Source organism: Arachis duranensis, chromosome 3 (assembly GCF_000817695.3).
Source record: "Arachis duranensis cultivar V14167 chromosome 3, aradu.V14167.gnm2.J7QH, whole genome shotgun sequence".
NCBI classification, from domain to species: Eukaryota; Viridiplantae; Streptophyta; class Magnoliopsida; order Fabales; family Fabaceae; genus Arachis; species Arachis duranensis.
Window position 1 is genome coordinate 41,878,849 of NC_029774.3, and position 11,836 is coordinate 41,890,684.

Below are 11,836 nucleotides of genomic sequence, written 5' to 3' on the forward strand. Positions count from 1 at the left end.
ATGGTCGAGATAGTACATACAACAAGCAAAATTCAAATTCACACGAATCGTTTAAATTGACGAGTGAATTGACTATATGACTAACTTAAGTAGATTATATATTTTTGTCCAACTTTATTATATCGGAAGTGATTTTCTTTTTGGCAAGCAGAACTTGTTTCATTTTTTTTATGATAGAACTTGTTTCATTTTATTTTTATCAAGAGTTAACCAAAAAATAAAAGAGGTCTGCTACACATATAAGTCTTTTTGACTTACAAACTATACAAGTTGTTCAAAGTCCAAGAAAAAACACGCGCACCACTCCTTTAAAATCGAGCATCCAACGCACGCGTTTATTATGCCGCACTCTTCCTCTTCTTCCTCAATCAAAATGCAAATCGTCACGATTCAAGTGACATTCTAAACCAAAGACACGTTCCAACTCCTCGCGAAGAGTAGAAGAAATCAAGAAGAAAAGATACAAATCTCCATCAAAAATCATCAGAAAAAACGAAGAAATATTATTTAAGGTATTATTTTACTGTTTTTTTAAGTTTTTTTTCTAGATTGTCTTTGCCATGTGCATCATCCTTAACCAGCAAAACATTAAAAGATTTCAAGAATAAATATACTGTCTCTCCATGTTTTGGGTGTATTCCTTAAATCCTTGGTGTATTTTTGTAATTCTTTGGGTGATCTTTTCTGTAATCGTTTGGGTGTATTTTTGAAGTTCTATTATCTTCAAAATAATTTCAAAGCTTGATTTTAGAAACTATAAAAATAGAAAAAAGAAATGAAGCAAGAAAGAGATCCAACAAATTTGGTAAGAAATTCGAAAAAAGAAACGAAATCTTTTAAAAAATGGAAGTTATATATTTGTGCGTTAATTGATTTGAATTGGTTTAAAAGTCTGTTAAAGAGGAACGTAACATAACCAACGCGTTTAGTAGATTTTGTTTCTTTCAGACTTGTAAATGCAAAACACTTGTAGGTAGAGATTAATCAAAAATGAAAAACCCAAACCCAATTTTTATATGACAAGCAGTTGGGCTCTCAAGGAAAAAGTAAAAAAAATAATGCTTTCTTATGGTAGACCATTGTGAGTTATGGATTTTTTTTATATTTTGTAATTGTTGTTATTAAGAGTGATTTTTAAATTAGGAATGTCAATATGCTCAGAAAAGATAAAAATTAATGTAGAGTAAAAATATAATAAAAAAAATAAAATACTATAAATCTCAAATTTTAAATTTTTAAATGTTAAATATAATTCTTTATTTAATAAAAATAAGAAATATCTTATACTATATATGTTAAAGTAAAATGAAGAAAAATCTATAAAAAATTATACAATAAAAACTTACAATTAATAACACTGCTTTCAAGGAAAAAACAAAAGTGTCACTTTCACAGTTAGCATGGTGCAGTAAAAATATCTTAAAATCTGTCACTGTCACAGTGAGTAATTGATAACATTAAATGAAACAAAATAAATTAAAAAAAAAGAAAAAGAAAAAGATAAAAGAAAAGGAAGCGCGCTCCAATGAAACTTTCCGTACATGCTAGGTTATAAGCATCAGCATCAATGAAAACCAGAGCTAGAACACGAAAGGTTCTTGCTGCTGATAATGGCGATAATCAAGGTTAGTTCTTTATTTCTTATGTTTATGATTCTAAGATAATGATAGCAGCGAAACCTAGATCATAGCTTTTTGTTGCTCACAGAACATGCTTCAGTTCAGATTCTTGCATATGTATAGTGTAATTAGGGTTGTTTTGCTTTGGATTCTTGTTTTCACCACATTGCTGGTTTTACATGCTTGTGAAGTGTAATTGGGTTTGTGTTGTGCCCTTATGTTTGGTTTTGGGTGTATAAACATGATCATTCTTAATCCAAATCTTAATTTTGTGAAAATTTTGTATACACATTGGTTTGTTATATCATGTTTGAAAAGATTATTTTGAGTTATACTTGAAGATGGTTTTGAATAAGTAGGGAAAAAGACTTTCTCTTTAGTTAGGGTGAACCATAGTTTACAAACTATAGCTAAGCTCAGGGGTGGTTGAATGGTAGGCAAGTTTGTCATCTCTCGTTACTCTCGAGTTTGAGCTCAATGAGGGAAGGAAACCCGTTCTAGAAGAGGCACCCATAATCTTCAAGTTGGGTTAGTTGGATTCCTAATAAACAACAACAATAACAAAGTCTTATCCCACTAGGTAGAGTCCGCATCCTGCCATTGAGATCTATCATATATTATGTGACAGTGGATTGTTTTCTTTGACCACCTCATGTACATTCTTTTTAGGTTTTTCTCTATCTTTCCTGATTTCATTTCCAATTTTCTCACCTTTAAGGTTGGTTTCTTTGTTTTGGATTAAAGAAAAAGGGGAAAAAGGGGGGTGGGTGGTGTATTAGTTTTCTGTTCTTTGTTGTGTTATATTTGATGTGGAAACCAAGATGCTATGTTGATTTTGGGATTTTCTTATCAGTGGGTGTTGTGAAGCAAGATACAGAAGTAAGCCCAAGATGTAGAATTGAGCTTGTCTATAGTCGTCGAGGAAAGAAAAGTGAGCCCGTAATAGATGTGACAGGAAGTGTTACCAACTCATTGCCCTGTTATTTGAGTGACATGTCTCGGAAAGTGCAATCAAAGAGGAAGAGAAAATCCGATGATGAGGAAGAACTCTGTAAACCCAGACAAAAGCTAGACAGTGGATTGTTCGGTGAATACTTGGAGTGAGTTATAGTGTTCGATATAAAAGGAACTACATCGAAATCATGTCCTTGTTTCTTATTATACCTTTTCTCACAGGAAAATATGGAGTTTCTCGGAAGAGAAGAGAAGGCGCTGCACATTCTTTGACAGCTTATGGTTTAGCCTATACAGGAGGGACTCATGTAAAGACAAGGTGCTGACTTGGATAAAAAAGGCGCATATTTTCTCAAAGGCATATGTTTTTGTTCCAATAGTTTGCTGGTAAGTGCATTCAGTTTTTTAATTGTCAAAGCATTGTTCAATCATAAAATTTACGGATAGGACTAGATTTTTGACTCTATTTGGTATAAAGTTCATGATTATTTAGAGGACTTTCCTTTTTCCTGAGAAGGAAAGCTACTTCATAGATGGTAGTTATCTTTGCTAATTTGGCACATACTTGCATATGTATTTGTTGAAATTTTTATGCTGTCAATGCATAGAAATTATTTTTCTCTTACAACAAGGATCTCTATCCTTCCTTTTCTTGAATTTTTCTTCTTTCTGTCGTACTGATATTTTCCTTTTATAGATAAAGAAAGAAAAAAAAACTATTAAATATTAGTTTGAGGAATTCATCCTTTGACATGGAAATGTTGCAGGGGTCACTGGAGCCTTTTGATCTTCTGCCATTTTGGTGAGAGCGCGCAAACAAATACCAGATCACGTTGCATGTTGTTGCTAGATTCTCTTGCAATGGCAAATCCAAGGCGACTTGAACCGGAGATAAGAAGGTTCGCCATTGTTATTTGGATCATGCATTGTTCTAGGAGCAGTATTCTAAAGCTTTTATCTCCATTTTCAGATTTGTGCTAGACATTTATCAGGCATCGGACAGGCCTGAAACTAAGAAGATCATATCTCGAATTCCATTGTTGATTCCTAAGGTAACATTTTGACGACTTAGGATTTTGTCCCTATTTATCCAAATAACCATTGATTGAAGAAAAACAAATAATTGCAGGTGCCGCAACAAAGAGACGGTAATGAATGTGGAAACTTTGTCCTCTATTTCATTAAACTGTTTCTTAGTCTCGCACCCGATGATTTTAGCATGGAAGGGTATCCTTACTTTGTGAGTTTTCTCTTTTGCTGTTCTTGCTAATTATTATTATTATTATTATTAAAGCATGTACATGTTGATTAATATTTTGTTTGAAATTGGCATGATGCAGATGAAAAAAGATTGGTTTACCCATGAAGACTTGGATAAGTTTTGTGAGGGACTTGATTCAATGGGTTAGAAGTCCCAAAATTTCAGTAGAAACTGTTTGTAACATACCAATATGTACAATTCAACTTTGTCGGATTTTATTTTCTAATGGAACTGATACTCGAGTACTCTTACGGATATTTATGAAGTTAATAAACTTGCATATTAGTAGGAACATTTTTTAACCTTTTATGCTAGCTTAGTTAATTTGACAATAAGTTAGAGTTCTTATGCAATGGGATTGTTAGTAATTAAAAGAAGGAATCCTCTCAAATTTAACACTATTATTATAGATCGTTGATTTTTCTTTGGCAAACAAAGAACTTTAGTGCAATGCCACATGTTTTGCGTGTAGTTTCATTACATGTGGGAATGTCAATGTTGCCAAATTTACTTTTGCACATATATATAATGCAGCAACAAATAGTTAAAATGTCTGGAATTCAATTTTCTATTTGGCGAATTTTTATTAAGCTGTATCAGAATTATTGTAAAATCAATTTGGAATTTTCTATTCAGGAATTATGTCAGGTAGCCAAACTAAATAGAAAAAGATGGGCACCCCAGATACAATAAGCAATGATGTTACAATAAATATTACTAAACTTGAAACGCATTTGTAATATCACTATATGAACATTGGTGTTATACCAAGTGCTAGCTCTGAAGACTGATAAATACACATTTTATACAAGATACAAGGAGTGGCATAAAAGTTAAGATGAAAAAGTAGCAGCTGGGAAAGTAGAGTGATTCCGTTGACCCAAAAAATAGTGATTTTGAATTTACATTCTGCACTAAACAGAAAAAAACATTCACAGTAGCAAGAAAAATGACTAATCCTTGTTTAAATAGGGGATCTTAATGGTCACTTTGGATGCATCGGAAGGAAGAGCAGGACCGGACTTGAATGAACTTTTTGCCGACTCCAAAGCTCGTGAAGTTTGGAGAGCCATCTCGGCATGGAGCTGTAAACACTTCATAGCCATCTATAGTAAAGCAAATGTGTATTGGGTAAGAGAAGATTAACGGTATTGGGTAAGAGAAGATTAACGGAACAACTAAGTCTAACAATGGAAAGGAGTAATTCCTACATATAATTAGGAAGCATAAGAGGAAATATGCAAATAGAAGTCACAATAATAATATCAACAGGTAGAGTCAATGTGAAAATTTCATCTCATAAATCTTATGAGACTAACGAAGCAATAACTAACTAACTAACTACTTGTATCTACAATCTTTGAGACAGTAAACGACTGTAAATCAAATAATGAAAGTTTAAACCTTTGATATGACCAGAGATACAAGTAGAGATAATTGAAAAGCTTGTAAAGAAGGGAGGTCATGTAATCTGAAACTTTTGGAAGTTTCATATTTGCTTTGCTTACCATATAGCATTCTCTATCTGTGTCTGAATCTACTACATCAAGGGCCCATGTGCGAATCCATTCAAGGCCAGAGGCAATTTCCACATTTCCTTCGAGCAAGGCAGAAGAAATGTAAGTAGGATGAACAGCGACCAATACGCATGATGCTGCAAAGAGGACAGCTCTTCTCACATATGCTTCCTTGTGATGGCATACCTCTCTGCATGAGTTTATAACAAAAATTTATGCAATTTTTCCAAATCACAAAAAATTATACTAAGATGCCAAGAGAAAAATATAAATCAAAATAAGCAATTGGGCACCAAACCGTTTATTTTACGTGGATCTGCACACACAGAAACACTGTCAATTGTAACAAGCTTTGCAATCAAAAGTATGATGTATATCTCAATCATTACCTGAATTTCAACATATCTAAGAGGGAAGGAGCTAGCACAGATGCTTCTGGATGCATGGCTACAGATTTCATGCAAATACCAAGCATATAAATGAGTTTCCCAAGGACAATAAAATCCCTGCCAAGCAAGTCAACACCATGCCTTTTCTTATCATATCCCTCCATAGCAGGAAGCATGAATGCAGCAGCATACATGGGAAACTTGTTCTGAGAAAACTCCATCTGGTTTTGTTCTGCAAAGGGGGATCTTAGGCTCCACCGGCGTGTTTTCCCTTTCATGGCCTGGTTAGGTTTCGGGGGAAGTTCCCTCTCGTAGGTATTTGACCAGTTCTGAAAAGCTCCAGTGCCTGAGATCTCTTTCCAGGAACTTGCCCCTGGAGTCCCTGAGTTGCTAGGCAAGAACCAAGGTCGAGTATCCGAAACAACTGAAATAAGGGAACTAGTCTCCCTAGTTGGATGTTTGGGTTTCAAAATTTTTGATTCAGCGAGCTCCTGAGCCGCTTCTGTCATGACATCTAATATCATAATGCGTTGGCTGATATCTACATTAGGCGAATACAACAGTTTGTTCAGTGTCTCAAGCGATTCAAACGGGGAGGTGACAGCCAATGCAACTAACGCTCTTTGTCTTTTCTCTTCTGCTGACTCTTCTGCACCTTCTAAAGATATATCAGAGCAACGAACCTGAACAAGAGTTCTGGTTAGATCCCTTGCGGAATGTTTTAGTTCATCTGGGGACGCTCTTATAAGCTTTTCAGCAACATCAAGAGCTCTTTCCACCTGCAACAAGAGATTGAAAGTTTGCCAAACATTAAGTTTCAACATAAAGGCAAGAATACATCAGATCAGTCTGACATAAGAGAACAATTTAGTTTCTGAATAGCTTAATTTGAACCAGAATACTTGCTATTTCAGCACTATTGTAACAATACAATTTGTATTACGTCATAAAATATTTGGTAGTATTTAATTATTAATATTTATGAATTGTAGATATGGCAGATAGTAAAAAAGCATCTAAGGACTGCGCTGGGAGAAAATAGCTGACCCCTTCAGCATCATCTGATTTTCGAAGTGCCGCAACAATATCAATCAACTGGGAGAAATTTTTTTTCAGATCTGAGTAATCATCTGACAAATCATATGGCTGCAAAGATGAATCACTTGACGAATATGAATTCTCACTTGCACTATCATCATCGTCGTCATCATCATCGATGTCTGATTCAAGATTGAGGGATGCTGGATCAATAATCTCATCTGGATCAAGAGTATCAAAGTCCAATAACTTCTTTTTAACCTTTACACTAATGCTTTTTTCTTTATTGACAGGAAAGTCGGAGTCTTTGTCCATGCTTGGCAGTTCAGATGATTTCGTTCTCTCAACTATCTTTTCTCCACAATTTGGTTTCTTGAGGGCAGTGAATCCAAACTCCCAATCAATTGTCTCCCCACTGCAGCTATCATCGAGGTACAGAGGATTTTTCGGATCAATAATTTTAGAAAACACCAAGGCAACATTGCTAGCCATTTTGCGAATTAAATCGTTAGGACTCTCCAGTCTACCTGAAACAAATACACAAAACATTAGAAGATGAACTCAAAGCACTCATTATGCAAGAAGGGAATGAACCTCATACGAAAGGAATTGAACAAACCAGTCACTTCTTAGCATAAAGCATTCAATATTTTCTATACAATGACCTTTTCTTTGAGAATTATATTACATAACCAGAAGTATGCCTTATTAAGCAAACATGAAAAGTTTTGAATATTTTCAAATGATAGATAATTAAAATGAAAAATAGGTTTGGACCAGATAGGATAAAACTTCTAATAAGTTAATAAACAGGTTAGATTCTTATTGCAATTTGTTCATTGGTACTAGTAGCTCGGAAAACCAAAGGTACCACAGAAAGGTCCATAAATCAGAAGCATTAATTTCAATTAGTTCAACCTCGCTTTCTTAAACAGGAAACCATAGCTAAATGAAGAGCAGTGATACGAACTTTTGGTAATCATTGTACACAAACACCACAATCATTGCAGATTATATGCCTTAAATAGCAACCTATCACTAGACTTGACATGGTTGAATTCATTTCATGACAATTGACAGGATCATATTAAAAAGGGCATGGTATTCAAATAGTGCTATAAAGGATTAATTGAGGCAATAGTTCCAATCCCACAAATCTCATTTGCCATTCTTGTTATCAAGACACTGAACAATCAAGTGTAGAATAATTACAGCTAACTCCTTGAAGAATCAAATGCATGGAATCCTTCATCCTATCCAATTCTTCTTTAGACATTGTCTCTAAAGAAAGTCCAAGAGCTGCAGATATATCTGAGATAAATATAGGAAATATAAAATAAATGAATCACGATAACAAAGGTGACATCAATCCCAGGGAATGCTCAGAAGAGGAGAATGCAGTAATTCACATAAAGCAAGATGAGCCTTGATGCAAAAGTAAAGTTGTAGCCTTGTGACATGGAGATCATGGGTAGTAGTTGCAAAAGATGCCTTTCTGCCTGCAGGGAAAAGGCTACAAACATCTTAGTCTCTTAACCACGCTCAAAGCCCACTTTTTACGCTGTCTTTATACGTTGGGCCTCCCTTCATTAATTCATATCAAACAGAAACTATAGTATGTATCCATCTTTTTCCTGCATGTTTTTCAGTGAATTAGCACAATGAAAAAGGATACAAGCTTGCTGCTCAATAGGTGCTGTTTGAACAAATTCTTTCTTGGACCATGTTGTCACTAGCCGTTCGACAATATTCGAGAACCTAGGACGATTGTATCCTGACAAGGAATTACCAGGTGGGCACTCATGTACAGCAAATTGGAGGATCCATTTCAGGCAGGTAATAGGAAATACCTTCCAAAGCAGGAATTTGTCAACAAACATGGACCTGAGGAGGGGCCATGGAAGCATAGAGAAAGAAAGACAGATAAGCACTTCTACTAATACAAGTAGATTACAATTCTAAAGGGAAATACTACTTACGGTAGTGATGTCATGCCTACATGTTTTAAGGTATGGAATCGTAGTGTAAAGACATAATGCAAACAATAACTAATAAAGTAGGAACTGGGCAACTGGCAATCAAAGAGGAAAATGTAGTTCAATTGAATATAAAATATCAGATAAATTAATAATATACAAATTTGGCAATCATATAAAAATTTCTTTAATCCCTCGAGTATATCCCTATGAATTTTCCTAACAAGGTACAAAACCAAAGTGTGATTCTTTGTGATGTAAGTCTCCCATCTTAATCTCACTCAACCACTCTCTATCAAAACTTCATAATATGACTCACAACCTTAACCATTTTTGTAATTTATAGAGTTCTGTATGCCTTCCTTATTTCTATAGATAGCAACTTAAGTAATCTTCCAGAGTTTTCTTGCCTTGAACCATTTTCTTCATTCATTTCAAAAGAATTTGTCAAATTTTCTTCCTAGATCCAAATGGAGCAGATGATCCATGAACAGTGGCAAAACTAAATAATATTTACACTAACCTGATGGAAGCTTGCACCTTAAAATTGCGGTGGAATAATAGCCACAGAACCCAATAGGCTTGGACATCATCAGCATGATGAGTTGCTAGCTGATGCAATATATGCTCAGAAATTCTTTCCATGGTATAAGGATCCCTAATTGCTTCCATGATAATCGACCAACACATAAAGTCTGGATTTGACTCAAGCAATCCCTTAGTTGATGAATGGTTAGATGAAGATAAGCATTTCTTGACAAGCCTTAAAACTCGAGGCACTAATTCACTTGATAGCAAATCTACAAGAAAAAAGATCTAATAAAGAAATAATTTCAGACATTTTAAACAATTCAATAGTTACAAACATAAGTAGTCCATAACCAGTTAACCACATGCCACTGCAGTTGAACTGACTGAAACAATGCATTCAAAACCTTGACAAACTTCATAGTTGGAACTGATGTCATTTTCACATTGATTTACTAGCTTCCATTTACTTGTGTTGTGTTATACAGTTCACAAACATTAGAAAATAAACTTCTGCAAACTATAACACAAGTGACACTTCTACTGTAGAGAAGAACGTGAGCTTTCACAGAAGAAGATGAATATGAATATGAAGAATCATGATCTATTTTCCTATTTCACAAAGGTTGAACATTAATTCAAAGCAATTTGATTTATGTTCCAAAAAAGAAAAAAGAAAACCTGTTCCAATGTCTTAGATTTTGTAGTTACCAGCAAAACCACGGCGAGAAATACGAGAAAACATTTCCCCAACAAATAACAATGCACCATTCTTGTCCATTTCATCCAACGCATCTACATTTTCCAGCAAACTCGTGTCTCTTTCTTCTGCTAGCGAAAGAAGCTGTGCAATAATCTGTTTGAAGAATACACTGAATAATCTTGGTGAAGGAAAAACATAAGTTTTCCTTCTAAAGGAACTCATAATCATCAAAATATGAAAAATGATATATCCACCTAAAATATCATCCAAAACATCTTCCAATTTTAATATAATAAATGCATTTGACATTACCCTGTTTAATAATTAGAAGGATAATATTAGGAAGATGATTAGAAGGTCTATCATTTCTCCTATAATAGAGTTGGGAAATGTACACAGAAATCATATTCAAATGAAAAGAATGAAACCATAAGATATGTTAACCAAGTAAAAAGAAATACAAAACCATGCCGTAATACCAAACCATATAATATCTAAACCAAGTAGAGCAAAAAGAGGATACTGTGATGACAACAAAGTCAGGGTGTTCATTCTAGCTTTGTCAGGAATAGACGCAACAATCTGTGCCACTCTAGACACAGCAGGTCTGATCCGTTCATTAGTAAAACCTTTTGATTTAGAAGGATCCCCAAACTCTCTTGCTAACTGAAGCATCCCATAATTTTCAAGCAAGCACAGTACAAGCAATCTGTCATAAATGTAAAAATCTGAATAAGTTACCCCACTGATGAATTAATTTGGATTATTAGTAAACACCAAATAAAGCACAAGCATGTTTATAAAAAATAAGATGACACTGAGAAAACAACATTCAAGAGACAGCGCAATATGCATGCTCATACCTTTCGGAATTTGAGATGACAGCACTAACATCAAGACCATCACTCCCATTCTGCTGCAGAAAAGGAACTAAAATCTGAACCACCTCACTGACAAGTCCATGACTGAAGAAAACATCATAAGCATGTTTCTGTGCTGAAATGGGGAAACATCCCAACCAATTGGGAGCAACATCTGCACAAAGTTGCTTATCATAAGAGAACAACAAGAAGAGGAAACACACATCACTCTAACACCCCAAAAAAAAAAACTATATTTACAGTCCCCAAAATCAAAAGGAAAAAGAAAAAGATAGTCCTTGAAATAAAGAACTATACTAACCTAATCAGCAACATTGCATCGTCGAAACAATTATTTATTTATTTGTTTATTTAAGCAGAAATTTAATTTAAGGATATTACCAAGCAACAAGAACCTGGCTAGTGTAGGAAACCCAACTCCTCTGTAAAATGCATCCCACCAATCATGTCGTTCTTCAACTGAAGGAATTTTTACTCCTAACACCTAAACACATCGGAAAAAGTAAAAAAAAAAAATCGAAAATAATGATAATAATAATTATAATAATGAACTTTGTTTTCAGTTCTAACTAGCTTGAAGATTATAAACCAAGTTACAAGCTTCCATGGAAACATGCGAACAACACTAACCTTATCTCGGTAACACTCTTCAATGCTACCTGCAACAATTTGAGGGAAATTCACACAAAAAACAATCAAATTCTTCTTTCAAAATCAACGAGAAACAATACAACACATTCAACTGGACCATAAAATTAATACTACAAATGAACCTGAAATGAGAGAAGAATCAAGAGGGAAAAGAAGAGCGGCAATAGAATGAAGCGCACAAACGACTTCATCAACGTGTTTCGCGTTCATTATAGCTGAAATGACTTCTTTGACCTTCGCAATTACTGCACCTTCCAGTTGTCTCTTCTCCATTTCGCGATTCTACGATTTTTCTCAGCTCCCTCTCACACAACGAAGT

The 11,836-nt window shown here is 34.6% G+C and overlaps 2 protein-coding genes across 3 annotated transcripts; one reads left to right on the forward strand and one right to left on the reverse strand.

Moving 5' to 3' along the window:
- The first annotated feature begins 1,493 nt into the window (after positions 1-1,493).
- On the forward strand, positions 1,494-4,138 carry LOC107478861 (probable ubiquitin-like-specific protease 2A). Its single transcript, XM_016099012.3, has 7 exons — positions 1,494-1,625; positions 2,473-2,719; positions 2,796-2,960; positions 3,341-3,472; positions 3,544-3,625; positions 3,703-3,813; positions 3,914-4,138. The coding sequence occupies exons 1-7, from the start codon at positions 1,568-1,570 to the stop codon at positions 3,980-3,982; spliced, it is 864 nt and encodes a 287-aa protein (XP_015954498.1). The 5' UTR covers positions 1,494-1,567; the 3' UTR covers positions 3,983-4,138.
- A 381-nt stretch (positions 4,139-4,519) lies between these two features.
- LOC107478862 (uncharacterized) lies at positions 4,520-11,836 on the reverse strand. Of its 2 annotated transcripts, none has more exons than XM_052259563.1 (13): positions 11,640-11,836; positions 11,497-11,525; positions 11,248-11,350; positions 10,849-11,020; positions 10,509-10,694; positions 9,994-10,154; positions 9,278-9,554; positions 8,454-8,662; positions 7,991-8,077; positions 6,788-7,305; positions 5,741-6,519; positions 5,343-5,541; positions 4,520-4,940 (listed from the first exon to the last, which is right to left on the reverse strand). In XM_052259563.1, exons 1-13 carry the CDS (start codon positions 11,788-11,790, stop codon positions 4,788-4,790), a joined length of 3,024 nt encoding a protein of 1,007 aa, XP_052115523.1. In that variant the 5' UTR covers positions 11,791-11,836; the 3' UTR covers positions 4,520-4,787. The 2 variants fall into 2 exon arrangements, with proteins under 2 accessions (XP_052115523.1, XP_015954499.1); XM_016099013.3 differs by having other exon boundaries at positions 7,991-8,089.